Source organism: Epinephelus lanceolatus, chromosome 19 (genome assembly GCF_041903045.1).
Source record: "Epinephelus lanceolatus isolate andai-2023 chromosome 19, ASM4190304v1, whole genome shotgun sequence".
NCBI classification, from domain to species: domain Eukaryota; kingdom Metazoa; phylum Chordata; class Actinopteri; order Perciformes; family Serranidae; genus Epinephelus; species Epinephelus lanceolatus.
The window spans coordinates 8,699,340-8,723,025 of NC_135752.1; the positions used below are offsets into that span (position 1 = coordinate 8,699,340).

The following is a 23,686-nucleotide window of genomic DNA, read 5'->3' on the forward strand; positions in this document are numbered from 1 at the left end:
TAAAGATGGACCAACAAAGCAAAGCTGGAGTTACAGGCCAGCTTTGACTGCTCTGATTGGAGTGTTTTTAAGACTGAAGCTACAGACCTGGAGAAACTCACTGACACTGTGACATCTTACATCAGTTTTTGTGAGGACACATGTGTGCCAAGTGAAATTTTCTGCATACCAAACAACAAACTTTGGTTTACACCTAAGCTCAAGCAGCTTTGTCACACTAGGGAGGTGGCTGCAGAAGTGGGGACAGACTCCTGTACAACCAGAAAAACAGGATTTCAGCCAATGACCCAGTGTCAGTTTGAAAAGGCCTGCAGACTAGGAGATCACCCCCCCATACCGTGGAGCCCCACTAACTGGGCAACGACCTGAAAATGTTTTACTGTTGGTTTGATAAGTCCACATTCACATTCCTCACCTGCGCTGACTTCACCCAACCAATTACTGTGGAAACCTTCAGGTTTCTGGGATTCACTATCTCCCAGGACCTAAAGTCCAACCTGTCTCAGAAGCTGCTAATCCAGTACTCTGTAACCATCCGGTCTGTTCTCTGTACATCCATAACTGCCTGGTTTGGATTGGCCACAGGATGGACAGTAACAGACTACACAGACAGTCAGTACTGCGGAAAAAAATCACTGCTGCCAGCTGCCCCCCATTCAGGACTTAAAACACATTAAGAAATGGACAGGTAACATCACTGCAAAGCCTTCACACCCTGCACACAACTTGTTCCACCTTCTCTCCTCTGGTGGGTGCTACAGAGCACTGTACACCAAAACAACCAGACAGAAGAACAGTTTCTTTCCACAGGCACTGTGGTAAGCACTTATTTATTTATTTATTTAGTTATCTATTCATTTGGATCCCCATTACCAAGGTAGCAACTACTCTTCCTAGGGTCCATACAAGCAAAAAATACATCATAGAGTAAAACAAATATGTAATTAAAAATTAAAGGCAAAAAGAAACAAGAACCAAAATAAAAAAACAAGAAAACTACAAAACAGAAAATTAAAAAATGAAACAAAACAAAACAAACAGACAAGACCAAGAGATTAACCACAAAATAGTCAGAAATGGTCAGAAAATGATAATAATAATAATAATAATAATAATAATAATAATAACAATAACAATAAGGATTTTACAACTCAAAGGTAATTGCAGTACTACTAAAAACAGAATATACAGTTACTGAGAGGATTAAAGACCAAGAGAGTTTCACATTAAGGTATTAAAAGCTCCCAGTGGTTTTTGTGCACTACTGGAAGCTTTTAATATAGTGTGTGGATCTCCTGTTTGATTCTTACCATTACACACCTATTAATCATGCTGATGAGACAAGGTTGCATGATTTAGTTATGGCAAAAGATGGATTTCTGAACATCACAAACATGGACTTAGACCCTTAGATCAACTTTCTAAGTTATTCAGAAGCAAAATTATAGCTTCTTATGCTAAAGAGGCACATTGCCCAACATGTAGCTCTTAGTAACCAAGTTAAATTTCATCCACGGACATATAGATGACATTTCAATTATAAAAGTTTCCTGGAAACAACATTTCTGGCTCCACGAAATTTCCAGTAGACTGCTGTTAATATAAGCACCTACACTTGAGTTTGCAGTTTCCAGTTCTCCTGTGTTGCAGTACATAACACTGTATGTAACACTATATATATGTATATATATATATATATATATATATATATATATATACAGTACAGGCCAAAAGTTTGGACACACCTTCTCATTCAATGCGTTTTCTTTATTTTCATGACTATTTACATTGTAGATTCTCACTGAAGGCATCAAAACTATGAATGAACACATGTGGAGTTATGTACTTAACAAAAAAAGGTGAAATAACTGAAAACATGTTTTATATTCTAGTTTCTTCAAAATAGCCACCCTTTGCTCTGATTACTGCTTTGCACACTCTTGGCATTCTCTCCATGAGCTTCAAGAGGTAGTCACCTGAAATGGTTTCCACTTCACAGGTGTGCCTTATCAGGGTTAATTAGGGGAATTTCTTGCTTTATCAATGGGGTTGGGACCATCAGTTGTGATGTGACCCATCACAACTGATGGGTCCCATCAGTTGTGATGTGACCCATTTAGGGTCATTTGCGAGTGACCCATTTAATATTAAACAGTCATTTGATCCATTGTAATGTGCAGCCCTAAGTGCAGTTTTAATGTAGAACTTAAGTATGTTTCACGTTATGGTAGTTCTACTTGTATTAAAGTGATAAAACTACGTTCAAAAGCCCATGGTCACATATGTTCTCTAGTGTCTTCCTCAAATAGAGCGTATTTCCACCTTGGATCTTTGGACAGGATCTCAGTCGATCTTACCGGGTGCCATTAAACAATAATGGCAACCAGCCACGTATCATGCCGACGTGAAAGGACGGCTTTTTTCATCAGTGTCTGACGCCAAAAGTCACTGACCAAGCACTGGTTTTTAACGACTCCAGAGTGAGACCAGGTCGAGTTAACAAGTTTCTGCAGTCAGCATGCCAATGGCATGCTTCCTTTAAAACTTGTGAGATCTGTGGCATTGTGTTGTGTGATCAAACTTTGATTTGTCTTTTGGTTGTGACATCCTGAGGCACACCTGTGTAGTAATGATGCTGTTTAATCAGCATCTTGATATGCAACACCTGTGTGGATGGATTACCTTGGAAAAGGAGAAGCGCTCACTAACACAGATTTTGACAAATTTGTGGGCAACCAAAATTTGAGAGAAATATATATTTATTGAGTGCATACAAGAGTCTTAGAACTTTGACTTAAACCTGTGAGAAATGGGAGCAAAGAAAAAGTGTTGCACTTAAATTTTTGTTATAGTTATAAATAGGCAGACAGAAAGCTAAACCAAATTCACTGACTTTTTAAGCACTAACACGTATATGTTTCTGAGCTTGTTTGGATCACTGACAAACATCTACAGAAATGTTTCATTCATTAGTGTGACAGTGAGGGAATAGTGTTTGTAAAAGGCGATGTGACCTGATTTGAGGGGTATTCTTCACTAATTATATTCAGCTTCACCAGGGAATATGTTTCCATACAGTGAGGTCACTTATTACAGCACAAGCTCTACTTTTTTCAGCTAATTGTGGTGTGTCATTTACTCTACGGAATTACCCTGAACTATAACACGTCCCGAGTGAGACGATGTGTATCAATTAAACCTGATTATTGTTTTATACCAGAAACAAATCTTTATGTGTCTGTATAATGTGACAACTCCATTAAATCGAGGAAAAAGTAATCAAAACACAACAAAAAGAAAGAAGGAGATGAGAGGAGGGAATGAGAGGAGAGGTGAGAAAGATATTTAGCTCATCACTCCATAATAATTCTCTTCTCAACAAAGTTTTTCATACATCTGGGCTTTACCTGAAACTGTGCCACAGGGCTAACAGTGTTATTATGGGAGGACCATTTTCTAATTTGTCCTCTCACTCTCCCTCCCTCCCTCTCTCTGTCTCTCTCTTCTGGATGTCTCCCCTCCCTTGTTTTCCAATTACAATAGGTCCATGAGAGAACTCTTCCCCACACTCTCCGACTGCTCCGTGTTAGAGTTCCATCTCCCAGTCACTCAGCTCTCCTGATTCCCAGAAGCTCTCCAGTAAAACACTTCTTACCCTGCTCTGCTGCTGCTCCACAGGCCTGCCAGGTCCGACTACAACACTGAGACACTCTGCACTAAGAACTGACGAACAAACACCCAACGGAAGAGGTATGTCACAAATAAGCTCTCTTTCTGTCTGCTTTCAAATGTATGGGGCTACTAGCTGTTTTAATTTTAGTGGGTGCTAGGTTAGGACAGGGGTCAGCAAATGTTTTGATTAAAAAAAAAAGCCATTTTTGACCAAAAACAATTTTAAAAAATCTGCCCGGAGCCACAAAACATATTTGAGCCTTAAAATGAAGACAACACAGCCTATGTAGTCTAAATTAGCCCATTATCATTATTAATAGTCCATTCTGAATGGACCACAAGTGACTGGTGAATGTGTCAAATTTTGTTAATAACCCACTATATTTTGAAGTACAGTGAAATTCTGGCACAGAAAATATATATTGAAGTGTTGTTTCCTGTTGTAGAGTGAGTAATTAAAGGACAGCTGCTTGACTAGAGACAACAACCACTTGATGGCATGACCAAATGCAAGTATGATGCTGAATATATTAAACTGTGTGGACCTTGAACAAATGACTAAAGAGGAATCTGGACCCTGGGCTGGACCATTTGGAAACCACTGCTTTAGTTGACTCTTAATGGAAAGGAGAAAGGAAATAGAACGTACCTAAGATGATAAAAGAAGGTGAAATCATGGATATCAAAGAATCAAAGAACTTGCAGATAGTTTTAGATGTGCAATACAATGGAGGTGAATGGAATTTCCTTTGTAATGCTCATGTCGAGAAAAAAAAAATACATTAAAGAAAAACACAACTGTGACAATCTTTGAAGCAACTATTTCAAAATTTTAGTGATTAAACCAAAACTATCACCATGAATAGAGACCACCAGAGATGAGTGAGAAAATATTGGGCTGAACTGACCCTTTAGAAAAGGAGCATATAGCAGAGTGAAAGCTAATTGGGGGACAACATCTACAGAAAAGTTGTGCTGAAATTAATATAAGACTTCAGTCTGAGTTAGAAAGTTGGTTTCCTCCAAAGTTACGGTCATTTTAGTACAAAATTCTCTTTTGCTTCCTGTTGAGCTACGATGATGGGGTACACTCAAACTCTTAGTTGTTCTGTCTATGAATTAGTCATGTAGACAGCTACACGTCTCATGTTTGTCCTTCACTCAAAGGAAATGAATTAAATGTATTGGCTCCTTACCAGTTTCTTTGTGAGTGAACCATTTAAGTCTTCCTTATTTCACACAGACACAGGAGCAAAAATAAGACAGTCAGAGGGAAGAGAAGAGAAACAGCTTCAGTTCATGACCTGTTCTCAACTCAGTCTGAGGCTAAAGTCAAACACACTCACACACTCACACCACACAAAAGTTGCGTTTCAAATAGCTTAATTTTTCTTTATACTCGTAGTAGGTACTGCAGCTGGCCTTAGAAAGTACACTCTCTTGCCTGTAGTATACACACAAGAACCCTGTCCTGAACTCTGACCCTCTTGCTCACATATTCGTTAACTTAGAGATAAAAAAAAAACACCATTCACTGACTTTGCCAGAAACAGAGGTCAACCCTGAAAGCGCTGATGCTGTTACTTTGCAATTAATCTTTATGATTATTTTGTTCAATTACCAAATTCCTGTTCCTATTATCTATTCGACTGATAACCAGTCACATGAATGCACTGTCTGCGGTTCAGTGAATGTGACGTATCTTTTGCTGTGCAAAGGATTTTGGGTCAGAATAGCCAGAAAAGCATGCTGGCTTGCATACTGCAAGATGTGTCTGGATGTAGCTGGACGTCCTAGTATTTTTGGCATGTTGCCTTTGACATACTATGTATAAGGACATACTAACTCTTTTTCTGGCATATTAAATAGTATGGTAATATGAATATTGGAACATAAAGACGGTGTCATGTCTGGTTTGAGCGGTACAACAGGGATAGGACCCAAATGCAGACTGGTACAGTTCAAGGTTTAAATGACAAAATGGAGGTATGTATGCTAACAGAATCATAAGGCAAACAAGGGTCAAAACCAGGAAGGCAGTCTAAACAGGGAAATGTATGCTAACAGGTTAGGCAAAGAGTCATTAGTCTGTGAATCAGGCAGAAGGTCAGACAGGCTGGTACAGATTTAAGGGTGAAGGGTTCAGGTCCAGGTTAAGGTTCAGGGTACAGGTTACAGGGTATAGGGTATATGGTCAGATGGCTTAGAATGCAATGGTATGTAACAAAATTGGCAAGTGACTGGAGAAAAGGGGCTGGTATATGTACTGCACGGCTGATGAGGGCAATAGGTGAGCAGGTTGGCAGAGAAGGTCAGGATATGGGGAAGGCAGGAGAGGGCTTACTGCAGTGCTGATTAGGGAATGTGGAAACAGGGGAGCAGGTGAATGAGACTCAGGAGACAAGGACCAGTGGGAAGATCGGAGGGCATCTGGTTAACATGTAGGGACAGACAGGGAAATTAGTAGGCATAGAGAGCGAGGCCAGGCAACAAACAATGTTTTTTTTTTATCTATCATTATTGGGGGACCTTGGCACTCATGGTCACATTAACACTCTGGCCCATCTCCTAGAATTCTTGTTTAATTACACCTGATTTGAAGAAAAAGGTTTTAAGGGAAGCGTAATGCTGAACAAATTACTTTAAAAAAAAAAAAAAGGAAATGTTGCTAATCAACATAGTTGCAACAATTTTTAAACTGAATGTATTGGCAAAATGTTCACTGACAACAAATTCAACTTGTTTTCTACCAAAATAGGCAATATTGTGATAAACTATCCACCTTTAATGACCACAACATTATTTTTTATTATTACCTTTTTATTAACATTTAACCAAAATCACGATCTAACCCTTACCTTAGCCAAAGTACTTTTGTTGCCTAAACCACAGACAGGAGTCTGAACACAAATTCAAGATAGTGGTGTCACAGTCCTGCATTTTCATTTTGATGTACATAAATGTAGTTTGTCATTAACTCAAAGTAACATTGTCTCTGAACATATTCCAGGCAATGATGACATTATCACCACAACATAAACTAACCTTACTTCTAGGAGACAGGGTTGTAATACTTGTCATACATGAAATGGAACATTTCATGACTATCAGCCGATGTAGACCAAGCTTTACATTATGGTCTTGTATCTGAAGTGAATTCACCAGCCTGCTGGTCAGTCTTTATACATACTTTTTGCACTAATGAACATATTTTTGTTTACTACAGCAGGATGCAGCGAATCAGAGAAGGCATTCACATACGTACTATGAAGGCAAAGAGGAAAGTGGAGGAGATCTCCAAAGAGGATGTCCAGGCTTTTTTCAAGAAGAATGCTTTTGTGCTATTTACAGTTGGGTCAGTTATTGTAGGTATGTATGCCTCTGCACACTAAATGGAAATGTCTTAGAATTCATACAGGCTGTGTCTCCATTGCATTTACAAGACTCTGATTTGTCAATAAAATGGAAAGACAGACATATTAAATGCACAGGCCCTTGCTGTCATCCTCTCTGCAGGTATTGTTCTGGGATTCGCACTCCGCCCTTATAAGATGACCTACCGAGAAGTGAAGTACTTCTCTTTCCCTGGAGAGCTGTTAATGAGAATGCTTCAGATGCTTGTTCTCCCCTTACTGATCTCCAGTCTAATAACAGGTACAACACTTTCACACACGATGTCATACATACAACTGATCTGCTAGTGGATGTAGGATTCATTAAAATTCATTTTGTTTCATATTCTCAGAGTTTTGATTGAGTTTCTCTTTAGTAGTCTTCTATGTTAGTGTGATTGGTAAACATTGTAATTTATTTATGAGATCAGATCTTTTTTGTTAGGCTGTTCACGCAAGGGTTTAGTGCCAATATCTGATACCAGAAATGACTAGTGAATAGAAAATGAGTCTAAACTTGTTAAATGGAGGCCACTTGGACTAATATCATCTGTATAGTTGGTGATTGTATTTCCTAATCCAGGTAGCTAGATAGTTAACAGGAACTGTGGAGGTCAAGTTGAGGTCTGGAAGACCAAGAAAACGTTCTCAGAGAGCTGCTTGTTGGATTCTTAGAAAGGCAAATCAAAACCCCTGTTTGACTGAAAAAGACCTGCAGACACTGGAATGGTGGTGTAATGTTTTACTGTGCAGCGACACCTGTGCAACTATGAGCTCTATGGAAGAGTCATCAAAAGAAAACCTTTCCTCTGTCTTCACTACAAAATTCAGCATCAGATGTTTGCAAAGGTCTGTTGACTGATTGGGTTAAAATAGAACTTTCAATAGAAAGATATGTTTGGAGAAAAACAGTGCAGACTTTCATGAAAGAACACCTGTCCAACTGTTAAACACAAGGATGAATCGATCATGCTTTGGGCTTGTGTTGCAGCCGGTGGCAGAAGGAACATTTCACAGGTAGAGGGAAGAATGGATTCAGTTAAATTCCAGCAAATTTTGGGAGCAAACATCACACCATCTGTAAAAAAGCTAAAGTTGAAGGGATGATGGCTTCTACAGGACAATGATCCTAAACACACCTCAAAATCCACAATGGACTACCTCAAGAGGAACAAGCTGAAGGTTTTGCCATTGCCCTCCAGTCCCCCGACCTAAATATCATTAAAAATCTGTGGATAGATCTTAAAAGAGCAGTGCACGCAGGACGACCCAAGAATCTCACAGAACTAGAAGCCTTCTGCAGGAAGAATGAGTGAAAATCCCCCAAACAAAAAGTGTTTAGAACCTGTGATACTTGCCAAGGGGGGCGCTACTGAGCACTGACAATGCAGGGTGCCCAAACTTTTGCTTTCGGCCCGTTTCCTTTTTTGTTACTTTGAAACAGGAAAAGAATGAAATAAAAAGTAATCTTGCTGAAATTATTGACAAAATGTGTCATCTTTAACTTCATGCCATTTGGGAATCAGTTAATCTTCTACTTAATTAACTACTCACAATAAACAAAATTTTGACCGGGGGTGCCCAAACTTTTGCATGCCACTGTATATCAGTTGCAACTTGGGAAACAGATTAGAAATCCTTTTATCGTGCAACACATAAAATATTTTTTTCCCATCCAGATTGTCTCCAGAAGAGTCTCTGAGGATTCTGAATGTATCTTCTAAAGGTCCCTGGATATTTCTCACTCAGAAAATTAGATTCCTAGCTCTGTGACTTTCATGTATAATCATTACCTTAGAGTCACAAACTGGAGCTATGGTAACTTCTATTTGTCCAACTGTGAAATGTCTCAGATAGGTGTAATCAAATGTAAAAACTGGGCTGGGAGAGAGTGACAGCTCAGTAGAGGTGGTTTACAGGGAAGTCACAATAATCACTGAGGAGGCCAGCCTCACCCCCAGTATGGTGATGAAGAGATTCCCACTGATTTAGGTCCAGAGAAGACTTGGTTCAAATCATTTACAGAAGGTCTTCATCCTTGTGGCCTCCAACTGCACCAGGTTGCTTGGTTTACAGCAGAGGACCTTGGATTTTTCAAGGCAGTGCCCTCTGCCACTGAGTCTGAGAAAACACAGGAGGAAGTGAAATGTTTTTGAGCTTCCACCAACAATTAGAAAAACAGAAAGACTTCAGAGTTACAGTTTATTTGTTATTTTCCTTAATGCATTTCTGGTAATATGACAGCTTTGGTCATTTAGTCATCAGTACTGACTTTAAATGCTCCATTTCAGTATCCGAGGTACAAGTGACATTTGGCTCCAAATACTGCAATACCCCTCAAGCGTTTTTAGAAGTGCTTTTGACATCCGTCACATCCGTGTGCCTGACGGAACAGATACACTTGCATTTTACTACATGCATCAGTCCAAACTGACTCCGTGAGACATTCATTTCTTTTATGCTTCAAGTCTATTTTTGTCACATTTGGTGAAGCATAATCTGTACAGAAAGTTGTTTAAAACGCAAAACATCCTGCTGTACGTGTGTTTTGAACTCATGAAGTCAGTGGTATATGGTAGTTAGAGTGGGCCCCAGTGCATACTATTATGATGGGCCCTTAGCCCTCAGCTATAGTATATTTTATAGTATCATCACTTCATCAAATACAGACTTGGCATCGGACAACAACAACAACATACATATAACCAATCATCACAGCAAATTTGTGTATGAGAAAAATACCAACTAAGATAAGAAATAATTCATTAAATGGATTTTTAAATAGTTTATGTAAAATTAACATTGTTATAGATTTCTACTGATTATTTCACAAAAGAAAAAATAAAAGACATATTGATGGTGATGGGTTTGGATACTTGAGGGCATATATAGTAGATAACAGCATTTGTATTTTAACCTGTGTTCTTCTGTGAGAGCAGGCCCTCCAACCATTCTCCCTCCCAGTCTGTCTCTGAGCTTGTCTGTTTCACCACAGGTAGATTCCCCTCACTTGCAACAGTGGGTGTGGAAATGAAATCATTGTATGAGTATCCCATGGAGCCAACATGAATTTTGGTTCAGTAAAATTCTGCTATCTGCCTGGGGAAGGCTGGATTAGCCAGCCACTGTCCTCTCAACTCCCCAGGGGCTTTCACACCCCCCACATCTTGCTTACATCTCGCTTCTTGTGGGGATTGTCAGTTAGTCTCTGTTTAGTTGTTAAAGAGAAAAAGCCAGTGTGAGGTGGGACTCAGAGCCTTTCATGACACTTTATAATTCGGGAATAAATTCATGAATAAAACACTGCACTGTAGTAGCTAAATGTATCGAAAATTGACCCAGAATTAGTAAGTGAACTAATAAAGCTGCAGACTATGTTAAAGTATCGGATTTCTACAAAATATTTGGGTTCAGTTCATTTGGGTTGATTTACTGATCTGCTGTTTCTATTGAAATACATCTTGGGAATCGTAGTTTATTCTGTCGTTACATTTTTCACATTGTTTCAAAGAACTTTTGACCACACATTGTCCATCCAGATCTTGGAAACTGCAAGTCACCTACCATTGACTTTGCAAACATCCAGAGCCCTAGACACTTGAAATACACGTTCCACTCTTCCCCATATTATCCATCAGGCCTGTGTGGAAGAGATTTAACAGTCAGTTAGATGTAAACAGTTGATCAACTGAGGTGGCAGTAGCATTTTTCATTATTGTCTATGTAATATGTTAAAAAATTAGACAAGATCTGGATGGAGTGAGACCTCCTACCAGGTCTTCAAGAGAGAGGATTTTGTTTTTTTTTTAACATGGTATCTGTGAATAACTTCCGTCTTTCCAATTGGCTAGGGGAGTAAGTGACTAACTACTCTCAGGTTGAAAATCCTTCTTGTGTAGCATCTCACACCACCTGCATGTTCTTTCCTCATCCCTTGCAGTGCAGTATAGTTCTCCAAAGGGCACTATAGTGCAACACAACAAATTTTGCTTCAATATCTAATATCATAACTTACATTAACCTTCATTTACGTCATAACCAGCAAAATCTTCACCAACAATTTGTGAATACTCTTTTTTGACAACTGCCATTGTTTGGAAGCATAATCCACTCCAAAGTGTTCATTTCAAGATAGCAATAGAATATGTGGAAACAACCACCTGACCCACTGTTACATAATGAATTCATAATCCGCTTACTGATTATGACTAAACATGCTGGTCAGAAAACTGACTGGACTCTTGTTTGTAAAGAATATTTGCTAAGTGTTTTACTCAGATATCAACTGTGTTTCCACCCTCTGCCCATTAGGAATGGCAGCTTTGGACAGCAAAGCCTCAGGAAAGATGGGCATGAGAGCCGTGATTTACTACATGACCACAACCTTCATCGCAGTCTTCATTGGTATCATAATCGTCCTCATCATCCACCCAGGAAAAGGATCCAAAGATGAGTTTGGAAAGCAGCAGAAGATAGAGCAAGTCAGTCCTGCTGATGCCTTCTTAGATCTGATCAGGTAGCCTGTATATAAGAACAATTATATTCACAAGGCTCGAGTGGAACCAGCCATCATCTCTTAATCACTGTGTTATTTCTCATTTCAGAAATATGTTTCCACCAAACTTGGTCCAAGCCTGCACACAGCAGGTGAGCTTTACTATGAATAATCATCAAATCTGTAGTACTTTGTGTCCATGAAGTCTTAAAACAGGTAATCTGGTGATAAGCAGCCCCTGAAGTTTTAATTTCACCCCACAAAATAACAGATAGGATGGTGGCCAAGGGTTGAATACTTCAATGGGCCTGACACTTTTGGCCCTAGACTGAACCCACCTGATTCATGTAGGCCCCAGCCCAGCTAAGCCCTGACAGTTCAAAACATTTTTCAGCCTGAGCCCAAAGCCAATGTATGGGTTTCCATAGCTCTCTTTTTGTCTTCCTTCTCTTTGAGGAAATTGTGAACAGATGAATAATATCAAAATTCACCCCCTGTACAGTTGTCATGAATGTTAAAATTAGCTGAAGAGACCAAAACCATTTTTGTACCAGGCTGTAAACATGTGTATTTCTGCTGTAAAGTTGGGCATTTTAACGTGGGGGTCTATGGGGATTGACTGGCCTCTGGAGCCAGCCTCAAGTGGCCATTCAAGGAACTGCAGTTTTTGGCACTTCCACATTGGCTTCATTATGTCAGCACTGAAAGTTGCCACTTGGGCTCCACCAACTTCTCTTTCTCTACTAAATGTTCCACTGTGTTTACCAGCTAGTCTCTGACAGTCTCTGTCTGCTGTTTGGTGCTGAGCAGGTAGTGCACAGTTAGACAGACAAAATTATCAAGAATAGACAAAACCCTTCGATTGAGCTAAGCAACCTGCAAAGTTTCTGACAACAAGTGACCCCTTTATCAATATATATAGTCATTTGATCCATTTGCTGATATAAGAACACTGATTAGTGATACTGATAAGTTTCCCTCTAGCCATCATTCTTGGTGCTAAATAAAGAGAGTCAAACGTTTGCATATGATCAGTGATCACTAAGTAATCTCAAAGAAAACAGCCAGTATTGCACTAATTTAACTGCAAAACTATACATACAAAAGAGAACATATAGAGGTAGCTGGGCTCAAGCACCATTTGTGCTCACAAATGAGTTAACATGTTTGATGTAGCGTCACCATAAAAATGATTTGGCATATGAGCTGGGCTTTTTTTTTTCATAATACACCATATTCAGACCCTATTAAATGAATAAGACCGTAACTGGATTATAACAGTGACCCTGTATCAGTCTCAGTAACAAAAATTAGTTCAAGAATATTTCAATAACCTCATGATCTAATGCCACAGATGAATGATTTACAGAGGCTATATCCTCTGGAGACCATACATATCCACAAAAAAATTTGTAATCTAGCAAGTTTTAAATCTCATTTGAACAAAGGCATAGTTGACCTGGGAGTGGTGCTAAAGGGAGGATAATTAGGTCACTAATAAGATATGGATTCATCCTCTGGGAACCATGAAAAACAGGGGCAAAGTTTATGAAAATCCAAGAAACTGTTTTAAGAAAAATTATTGTATCTGTTAATAGACTAAAGTCTTGGTCAGAGAAATGTTTTGACCTGGCAGTGCAACTAGAGACATGGTCAAGGAGCCATTAAAACTACGGGAAAACTTTTTTTCCTGGTCCCCAAGGGTGAGCCAGGAGGACATGAAACAGTAATTTAAGCATAATCACCTGATTCTGAAGGTTGCCTCAGTGCAGTGTTTTATTTCCCTCTATCAAACTCCAGAGATATAACCGCCATCCTTTACTCCTCTCATTCTCCAGTTCAAAACCAAATATGGAAAGCGAGCAGTCCATGTGACAGTGACAGTGAATGACACCCTCTTCAACTCCACCAATGGCACCCAGGAGGTCATGGAGATCACCCGGGAGGAAGTGGTCCCAGTCCCGGGTCAGGTGAATGGGGTCAATGCCCTTGGGCTGGTGGTCTTTTCCATGTGCTTTGGTCTGATAATTGGCAACATGAAGGAGCAGGGCCAGCTCCTGAGGGATTTCTTCGACAGCCTCAATGAAGCTATCATGCGCCTGGTTGCCATCATCATGTGGTAAGACTGCACTTTTAGTGAGCGGTGTTTCCTGATGAGCAAATGTTAACCATCACGCTTATCTTTAATAACTCGCTGTTCCTCTCCTCCCCCCAGGTATGCTCCTATTGGTATTCTGTTCCTGATTGCAGGGAAGATCGTGGAGATGGATGATCTGACACAGATGGGCGGCCAGTTGGGCATGTATACCATCACAGTTATCATTGGCTTACTGATCCATGGAGTTCTTATTCTTCCAACTCTGTATTTTGTCATCACTCGGCAAAATCCCTTTATCTTCATCGCTGGGCTCCTGCAAGCTCTGGTCACAGCCCTGGGGACCTCCTCCAGGTGAGTCGTGTACAACACTATCACACTTCAACAAAGGAATCCCAACTATTCCCTAAATCAAACAGCTTTTTGGGAACTATGCTTGTTTATGGCCAAACCCGCAGCTAGTTATTAGTACAAAAACTGGGAGCAGGTGGAAGTAGCTATATTAGTTCTCTGAACTACATCAAACCTGCTTGCTAGAAGTAATTGTGAAACAGCAAAAAATGTTTGCTGATTAGACAGAGGTTCTGGTTGTTGCTCCAGAAAAGGTTGTCCTCCTCATTATGCAAAGTATAAGGCCTCCTTCCTCTGCTGCTCACTCAAACCTGCGTAATTTAAGGGCTATATTTGATCAGTCTACATCATTTGATACCTATGTCAAATACCGCATGGACTTTAAAATTCTGCTCCTCACTTTCAAGGCCATCCATAACCTCACTCCCCCATACCTCTCTGACCACCTCCACATCAACACTCCCTCCCAGACACTCAGGTCGGCCTCTTCCATGAGCCTCATTGTGCCCTCTGCCCATCTGTCCACCATGGGGTCCAGAGCCTTCAGCTGCTCTGCCCCCCACCTCTGGAAATCCCTCCTTCCCGACAACAGAAACATTGACTCATTATCCATTTTCCAATCCCGCCTGAAAACCCACCTTTTTAAACAGGCCTATTCTATTTAATTGCCATTGCTCTGCACATTTCACATTTTACTGTGTTGATATTTGATGTGTCTTTTAGCCCTTTTAAATTGAATTGTCTTTTACTTGTTCTGTAAGGTGACCTTGAGTGCCTTGAAAGGCACCTTTAAATAAAATGTATTATTATTATTATTATTATTATTATTATGTGAAGCACCTGACCAAATCTGTTTTTTTTCACTTGAGAAATATTAGTAAACTGAGATCTGTTGTTTCAGCTGCTGAAATGGAATTTTTTTTTACTACTATAACGCACTTTGTGACTCAGTGCTTTGTCTGTACAGCGTTTGTTTTTATCTCTTTACCTCCACACGTCAGTGGTTAGTTGCTGTACAAGAGGACACAGCAGTGGCATGGCCAGATCACAGTCAGGTGTGCTCTGCCAAGTGTGTTGGGAGTGTGCCAAATGTACTTTTGGTAATTTTGTGGCCAGGCTCACCTTGCTGCATCTGTGGCATACTTGAGCACAGAGTGTGAGGGTTTAGGGCTGCCCCACTGTCAAATTGTAATGCGCATGAAGGCTCTCTAACAGACATTTTGAGCCCTTTATGCACCCTCTCCATAAGTTCACATTTCTGTGGACTTTGCCTGAGGGAATGACCCACAGTTCTTAGTGTTTTAACATCACAACACTATGACCCACAGTTCTTAGTGTTGTGATGTTAAAACACAGGGTTACCAGGGGAAGCCCAGAAGCATTAAAAAAAAAAATGCTATGCAATGTTATGCAGGTTATGCAAGGACATGGGTGTACAGTAGTGTTCAGCCTGGCATATTGCATGCACTGGTTAATTTATACAGAGACCAAACATAAACACTAAGGATTTAAGATCCATAAGGTCCATAATAAATGCAAGCATAGGCTATATTATGCAACTAGTTCATATATATAGCAGTATATATATATATATATATATATATATATATATATATATATATATATATATATATGTATGTATGTATATACATATATATATATATATGTATATATATGTGTATATATGTATATACCAGTTTTTAAAATTGTGCTTAAGGATTCTGGTTAGAACCTGGGGTGGGGGGTTCAAAACCCCTGGGTGAGGGAGCCCTTCTGTGCAGTTTACTTGCTCTCCCTGTGTCAGCATGGGTTTTCTCTGGGTTCTCTGGTTTCCTCCCACAGTCCAAAGACATACAGGTTAAATGGTGACTCTAAATTGGTCGTAGGTGTGAATGTGAGCGTGAATTGTTGTCTGACTCTGTGTCAGTGACAGTCCAGTGAACTGTCCAGGGTGTATCCCGCCTTTCACCCAATGTCATCTGGAACAGGCTCCAGTCTCCGGCAACCCTGAACAGGATAAGCAGTTATAGAAAATTAATGAAAATAAAAAGTCCCAAACCCACAAGTGAACAGTGTCCTAGAGGTAACCTGGTATGTCATCACAAAGTGCTATCCCATTCCTGTTTGTATCATTTTGAGATCTTGCAGCCTTTCACACTTATGCACTTAGCGTACCATGTGATGTTAGTTAAATTGAGAGTTTAAGGTTCAGGGTTTAGGCCTCGGGTGGACATTTAGATTGGGCCACAGACAGTTTGTGAATCCTGCTGAGAGATTTTTCCTCAGAGGACACTTACTGTTGTCTGGGATTTGGGATGGGAATTATTTTTAAACTTTATTTTTGAATCCCAAAAATGTTTTATCACAGCATGTTGCTCATCTTAAGACTTATAGAGTGAGAAGTTTTAAGTGATTCACAATTTTTTACTGTTTACTGTTTGTAAAGTGTAAGCTTCCAACATGCCTGCTGATGTGCAGAAGAAACTGTGTCGAATAATTCATCAAAACAACAAGTTTGATGTACACATAAGCACAGCTTTACGCTGCCTAGTTGGCAAAATGGCATCAAAATCAGGATTATCACGTTATAAAATAAAGTAAAATATAAACTAAATTTCGCATATTAAGAAACTTATTCATGTTTGCAAATTCATCTCATTTCAGACTACTGATGACTACTGATTTCACACTTTGCCAGTTTCAACTTTTAAAGTGAGTTCAGGGTGACTAATCAACATCATTTAGGTTATTAATTCTGAAGGTTGGAAAGTATGGCATATTTATTATCACTGATCAGGATTATTGACTTGGCTTTCATTCTAAAATGCTTTAAAGCTATGAATTTTGATGATTATGAACTTTTAAAAACTTCCTGTTCCTTGAACGTTCTTTGGGTTGAGAAAGGGTAACCCTGAACCCTGAGGTGGGTAATGTCACTGAAGACCTACTTATAAAATGCACTGACTTCACTGATACTAAACCTAATTGAAAGGTTGAGAGCCGTGTTGAAGCAGGTATCCAAATAAGGAATATAGTTAGGGGAGAGCCACACACACGTTAGGGAAGACAGAGAGAGAAAGAGTTACTTTAAAAGATTAGTTTTTGTCAGCCAGATCAATTTTTTCAAGATTCTTGCAGAATTTTGGTTTTGTATTTATATAGCCAAATCATGTAGTGGTTTTCAGGTAGCTTATGTATCAGTTAATCTTACTCCCTTACCCTGGGTTTTCAGCAAACCTGGCAACACATACATACATACAGTATATCTTCGACAGCTTTGCAGTTGCTGGAAGCAGTTTTAATTAAGTTGAGCTTCACATGTGCCAGACAAGAAACAAATTTTTCTTCTCATCTGAATGTGAGTTTGATGTGAACTCTATTAGAGGTGTTCAGTACAAGCAAATCTTTAAGACTAACAGATTAATTCAAAAAGAATGGATTGCAGCTGCTGAATTGTGCACTTAAAAATGCGTAACTTGCAACCATTATCTGCCCCATCTTATGCTCTGACTCACAAAAGATATAGCGCTAATGATATTACAGCGCAAACACACATTAGGCAAAGAACACAGCAGGTAGAACAATGACAAAGTGCAAAATAAAGCTGATATTTTCAGACTGCCAGCTACAGATCCTGAAGACAAGGTGCAGAGGCACGCCTGGCATGCTGATGCCTTCGCCTAGCTACAATCACTGCTGCCATGATCACTGGAAAATCTGGGTGGGACACCCCTTATAATGCCGTCAGTTACCACCAACTCTCTGATGCTAATAATTTCACTAAAATGGCATGTGGCTATTAGTGCTGACCTTTGTGAATTGAACTATTTTTGCAGTGATCATAGCATAGACATTTGCTCATAGCATAGAAAGGGGACAATTTTATGGCAAATATATGCATATTACCTCATTTAAATACATGCGAATTGCACAGGAGCACTTAGACGTTATTTACTCGGCAGTACAATAAGGGGTGTATTTAACGTGTATTGAACCCTTTGCAGGTGCTTTGAGAACTACATGGTTTCTTTCTGTCTTATTTGCACAGGATTATCAGCTGCAAAATCTTTTTGTGAATTCCCCCCTTAATCGTTAAACAGAACTGACTTTACTGAATTATTATCAATGACTGAAAGCACTGCTTGCAGCTCAGCTATGATGCACATTAAATTACTTCCTGCTCAGTGAAAGGCCTTCAAAGCTACAGAAACGGTGATGAGGTTATAACTCTGCTGCACATTAGATGGTCACCGAGCCGTCATGTACAGTACTGCTGAGTACTGTACATGACTTTACAGACAACAGTGCTCTCAGTCACCAGCAAGGAGATCCACTGCTAAAAGCCGCAGATTCAGTCAGTGACAATCCTGATTCAGTCCATTCAGTTTAGAGATTTGATATCAAAAATACATTTGTTCATGTGGTGATTCTCTAGACTGTGATATGATTCCTTGCTGTACATGCTGAAGTGCATTTGAGTAAGATTCAATTGCTTAGCTTTGAACAAAAGTGAAATTAAAAAGTCACTGACTACAAACCTTTAGGATTGAACTTAACCAGCCAATCAAGGCATAGTGATTCATAATTTCCACCTCTGAAGCATGCTTCCCAATATCTAAGGCTTTTTCTTTGAACTGTTTCTTAACCAATCTCAGAACCCATCGGCTATTGATCTGACAATGATTTAGCCTCTGGGGTGCAATAGCCAGTATTCTGGGGGTTCCAGTGTAGCCAGAGGATCTCTGGATGACAGATATCTAGGTCAAAACTTCCTCTACTGTGCACCAGTCATTGTTTATAGTCTGGTTAGCAACTTGAGTGGTGAGAATAGAGTTTGGGCTAATAACTATAAACAGATCACCAAAAAAAGCCAATAAAAATCTTAATTGTCATCAGAAGACAGCCAATGGGCTCTCCACATGACCAACCAACCAAAGGTCATCCAAACATGATGCTTCTCGGTCTACAAATGGACTAGAAAGCAGAACACTTACAATACCCATACCCTGTCCTTTTGCCTACAGGTTCTGCATTTATATGCAGATACCTGTTTATAGAGATGATTTTTTTTAACCTGTTTTCATTCTTTCATTTCTCAGCTCAGCCACCCTCCCTGTCACATTTAAATGTCTGGAGGAGAACAACAAGATTGACAAGCGGATCACCCGCTTCGTGCTGCCTGTGGGAGCCACCATCAACATGGACGGAACAGCTCTATATGAGGCACTGGCAGCCATCTTCATTGCCCAGGTCAACAATATGGAGATGAACTTTGGTCAGATCATTACCATCAGGTACAAATTAACAAAAGAGAATAGCTTATGTATAGCTTATACTGTTATCAGTAAGAAAAATCCCAGCAGTAACATTGTTTGATCTGTGTATGCTTCTCTTTAATCAAGTATCACAGCAACTGCAGCCAGTATTGGAGCTGCTGGCATCCCTCAGGCAGGCCTGGTCACCATGGTTATTGTACTGACCTCTGTCGGACTTCCTACTGATGACATCACTCTCATCATTGCGGTTGATTGGTTTCTGTGAGTAGCTTCCTGGATCATGAACATGTCAACAATAATCCAACCTCCATTCAAACACACGTGTGCCTGTGTGTGACATGCTGCTCTGTAAAGTACTGTAACTTTACAGCCCTGCATGAATCATCTGTATCATCTTAAAGGTCAAAAGCGGATCTGTATCTACTACAACCTAGTGACACACTTCACCTCACTCCCTGGAGTCTCGTTCTACATCTTCTTTATTGTATTGAATATTTTTTTGCGATGGGTTTTAACATAGAAACATAATTAGGTTTCCCAAATTAATCATTTCAATTAGAATACCCTTCCCAGAAAGTACTCCGCTAACTGGGGTAATAAGAAAAACCCTTCTCTCCTTTAACTAGGATGGACCAAATATGAATGTCTGTCAAACCTTCCTGCATAGAGACAGGCCCTGCTCACACTGAACAGAAGAAAGTACAGTGTTTAATGAATAAGAGCCTGTATGTTCTAAAGCTGAAGTGTGTTTTATAACCAGACTGAATCAGGCTTATTTTAGAAAATTATGTTTCATGAAGGAGGATTAAATAAGTCTGGCCTAAGTTACCATAGAAACTTCCCTCCAGATTAGCCTCGTCCAGTCAGGCTATTTGTTTAAGCTTAGCTTCACTTCAGCCATAACAAGTTATGAAATCAGCCTGCTCGGGTTTTTTTCTATCTTCTACCTAATTTCTCACTGCAAATAGTTAGACTTTTTTCTCCAACTATTAGAGAACTATTTCTTGGCTGGGTGATCACAGAGAGTGGGGAGATGTGATATCATTTGAGTATGTGGATAACGGCACACATTTATAGGCAGTTTGTCCTCAAAAACATTCATAGTTGCACTCTTTTGTTCATATAAAAAGTGACATAGTGTGAAGAAAGCTATCCAAAGTTACTGATGCTGTCAGAAAAATGTCACAATCCCATAAAAATATTTCAGATGTTAAGGTAGAAATAATACAAAGCAGTTATCACTCACATTAAAACTCTGAAGTCCTGAATTTAAAATTTGAAATGCAGTAAAAGATTCACTACCGACAAAATTGTTTAGTTTTGTGAGTATTTTACCTCATCTCAGTTGCACACAACTAAATTGAAAAAAATAGAATTACTGCCTCATGGTGGTATGCCTCTGTGCACCAGTCAAGTCACACTTACAGTTTACATCCATGTCTGTGGAAACATTGATGCTTCACACACATCTTCTCCCCAGCAGCACAGAAGATCTTTGCAATCAGCACAGTTTCCAGATCAGTGTCACCAGTTCAGTATCTGACCATGTCTCCCCTTCTGGTTCTGAGATATGACAGTAAATAGAGGAAAAGTGATTTGAGCAGAATATTGTCATATTGTCATGTCACAGTGAAATTGACCTTTGACCTTTTTGGATATAAAATGTCACCATTTTATCCAATTATTATCTCCTTTTTTTTTGAGAGTTTGTCACAATTGGCATGCATAAATTATTTGGCCAAAAATATGTCTTGTGAAGTCACAGTGACCTTTGACCTTTGAACACCAAATACTAGTCACTTAATTCTTGAGTCCAAGGGGATGTTTGCGCCGAATTTGACGAAATTCCCTCAAGCCGTTTTTGAGATATTGTGTTCATGAGAATGAGATGGATGCAAGGTCACAGTGACCTGTGACCACCAAATTCTGATCATTTCATTGCTGAGTCCAGGTAAACATGTGTACAAGGTCACAGTGACCTTGACCTTTGACCTACAAAACAACAAAAATTTAATCAGTTCATTGTTGAGTCCAAACAGACAGTTGGGCCAAATTTGAAAAGAAAAAATATCCCTCAAGGCGTGCTTGCTATTTAGTGTTCTTGAGAATAGGTTGGATGGACAGACAACCTGAAAACATGATGCCTCCGACCACGGCTATCACCGGCACAAAGACATAAAAAAAATAATAATAATGCTGTCCTCAATTATAGTGTACCCAACGTGTTTTCCTACTTTTCCCTCTTTGTTTATGCTGGGGTGTAGGGACCGTCTGCGTACCACAACCAATGTTTTGGGGGACTCAATCGGAGCCGGCATTGTGGAGTTCCTGTCTCGACACGAGCTCCGCTGCAAAGACGTGGAAATGGGAAACTCCGTGCTGGAGGAGAGGGAGAGGAAGAAACCCTACAAGCTCATCTCCCAGGATAGTGATTTTGAAAATGACAAACGAGCTCACAGTGAATCAAACATGTAGTTCAGCTCTCAACATCTGCTACACCCGTTCACATGCATAAAAACTTACAGCTGGTTCTGTTTTGCGGAGTAGGGACCTAATTGTCAGATGTTAATATTATTTCACATGTTTGATTTGTTAACATTCCTTAAGTAGCCTATTATGTTCTAGAAGTGAATTTCTTACATTCCCCTTTCATCCAAAATAACACTGACGTCTGTTATAAATGCATCTGTCATTTGTTTTACATAGGACTGGTAGTTTGTTTTGTATGTTTACTACTTTAATGAATATTTGAATATATTACCATCATGTAGATGTTGAGGTGAGAGTATATGTTTAGATAGGTACTGGATGGAGGATTTAAACTCTGCAGTGAAAGCGGTGTTTAAACTAAACCATGGAGTGATTGCTTTTGAAGATAATATATGAAGAAGAATTATATATTCTGAATTTTATCATTTTGTCACCAGACATAACTCAAAATAAATTAAAAATGTATCTATATTGTCCCAACATTATCTGGTTAATATTGTGGTTATTACAGGTTATTACAAGCATTTTGTGATTTTATGTTTCAGTGGTACAGACTTACAGATTCTATCACACACCTAGAATTGCAAATGCATGTGTGTGTGCACATTTTGACTGTGAATGATTTGCTGATTTTTTTTCCCATTTTTTTTTAACCAATGTTGCTCATTTAATGACTAAAGCCTGTATGAGACAAGTGAAACTGTTGAGTGGTTAAAACATGTTAAAGCCTCTGATTTTGATATGAATGTGTGAAACAGATATTTAAGTCTTGACTGAAATTCAACAACTTTTGGTGAAAACTGTTGTCTTGGTTTTTGTTTATTCAGTGAAATAAATAGAAAAAAACCCTCTCCTGCCTGCTGTCTTTTTATTTAAAATGTCAGGGATCATTTCAGTAGTTTAAATCAACAAAGCCTATTTCCTATATTTTGCTCAGACAGTATCAGTGTTGAGCAAGTTACTCTCAAAACTGAATGTATCACATATTACAAGTTACCTTCATTTGAAAGTAATAAGTTACTTTGCCTGAAATTAACTAATGTTAATTTTAAATAGATAAGGGTCATGTTGTTTCACAGCAGGTAATGAAAGCACAGAAGTTGCAATTTACAGTTCATTTGAAATTCATGCAATTCATGCATTCACATACAGTGGTTACCACTTTGTATTAACATCCCCTAATAATAGCGTGATGATATGGAACAATTAAGTAATGTGAATAGCCACCCCCTGAGGGCTGGGTTGCAGAAGGTGTAAATTGAACATTTCGAACACAATAAAAATTTAAAATACTATATGTATATATATACAGTACAGGCCAAAAGTTTGGACACACCTTCTCATTCAATGTGTTTTCTTTATTTTCATGACTATTTACATTGTAGATTCTCACTGAAGGCATCAAAACTATGAATGAACACATGTGGAGTTATGTACTTAACAAAAAAAGGTGAAATAACTGAAAACATGTTTTATATTCTAGTTTCTTCAAAATAGCCACCCTTTGCTCTGATTACTGCTTTGCACACTCTTGGCATTCTTTCTATGAGCTTCAAGAGGTAGTCACCTGAAATGGTTTTCCAACAGTCTTGAAGGAGTTCCCAGAGGTGTTTAGCACTTGTTGGCCCCTTTGCCTTCACTCTGTGGTCCAGCTCACCCCAAACCATCTCGATTGGGTTCAGGTCCGGTGACTGTGGAGGCCAGGTCATCTGCCGCAGCACTCCATCACTCTCCTTCTTGGTCAAATAGCCCTTACACAGCCTGGAGGTGTGTTTGGGGTCATTGTCCTGTTGAAAAATAAATGATCGTCCAACTAAACGCAAACCGGATGGGATGGCATGTCGCTGCAGGATGCTGTGGTAGCCATGCTGGTTCAGTGTGCCTTCAATTTTGAATAAATCCCCAACAGTGTCAC

At 39.3% G+C, this 23,686-nt stretch overlaps 1 protein-coding gene across 1 annotated transcript; it reads left to right on the forward strand.

The window, feature by feature from the left end:
* The first annotated feature begins 3,535 nt into the window (after window positions 1-3,535).
* Window positions 3,536-22,622, forward strand: LOC117269356 (excitatory amino acid transporter 1-like). The gene is made up of 10 exons (XM_033646314.2): window positions 3,536-3,750; window positions 6,899-7,041; window positions 7,189-7,326; window positions 11,376-11,580; window positions 11,669-11,711; window positions 13,398-13,678; window positions 13,775-14,008; window positions 19,105-19,299; window positions 19,408-19,542; window positions 21,546-22,622. Exons 2-10 carry the CDS (start codon window positions 6,903-6,905, stop codon window positions 21,754-21,756), a joined length of 1,581 nt encoding a protein of 526 aa, XP_033502205.1. The 5' UTR covers window positions 3,536-3,750; window positions 6,899-6,902; the 3' UTR covers window positions 21,757-22,622.
* Window positions 22,623-23,686: the final 1,064 nt, after the last annotated feature.

Excerpts from the sequence above, each read along its gene's own strand:
- LOC117269356 (XM_033646314.2), top strand. The coding sequence starts at position 6,903 with ATGCAGCGAATCAGAGAAGGCATTCACATACGTACTATGAAGGCAAAG. Across the intron at positions 11,581-11,668 it reads GCCTTCTTAGATCTGATCAG|AAATATGTTTCCACCAAACT; the intron begins GTAGCCTGTATA and ends TTCTCATTTCAG. Across the intron at positions 13,679-13,774 it reads CTGGTTGCCATCATCATGTG|GTATGCTCCTATTGGTATTC; the intron begins GTAAGACTGCAC and ends TCCTCCCCCCAG.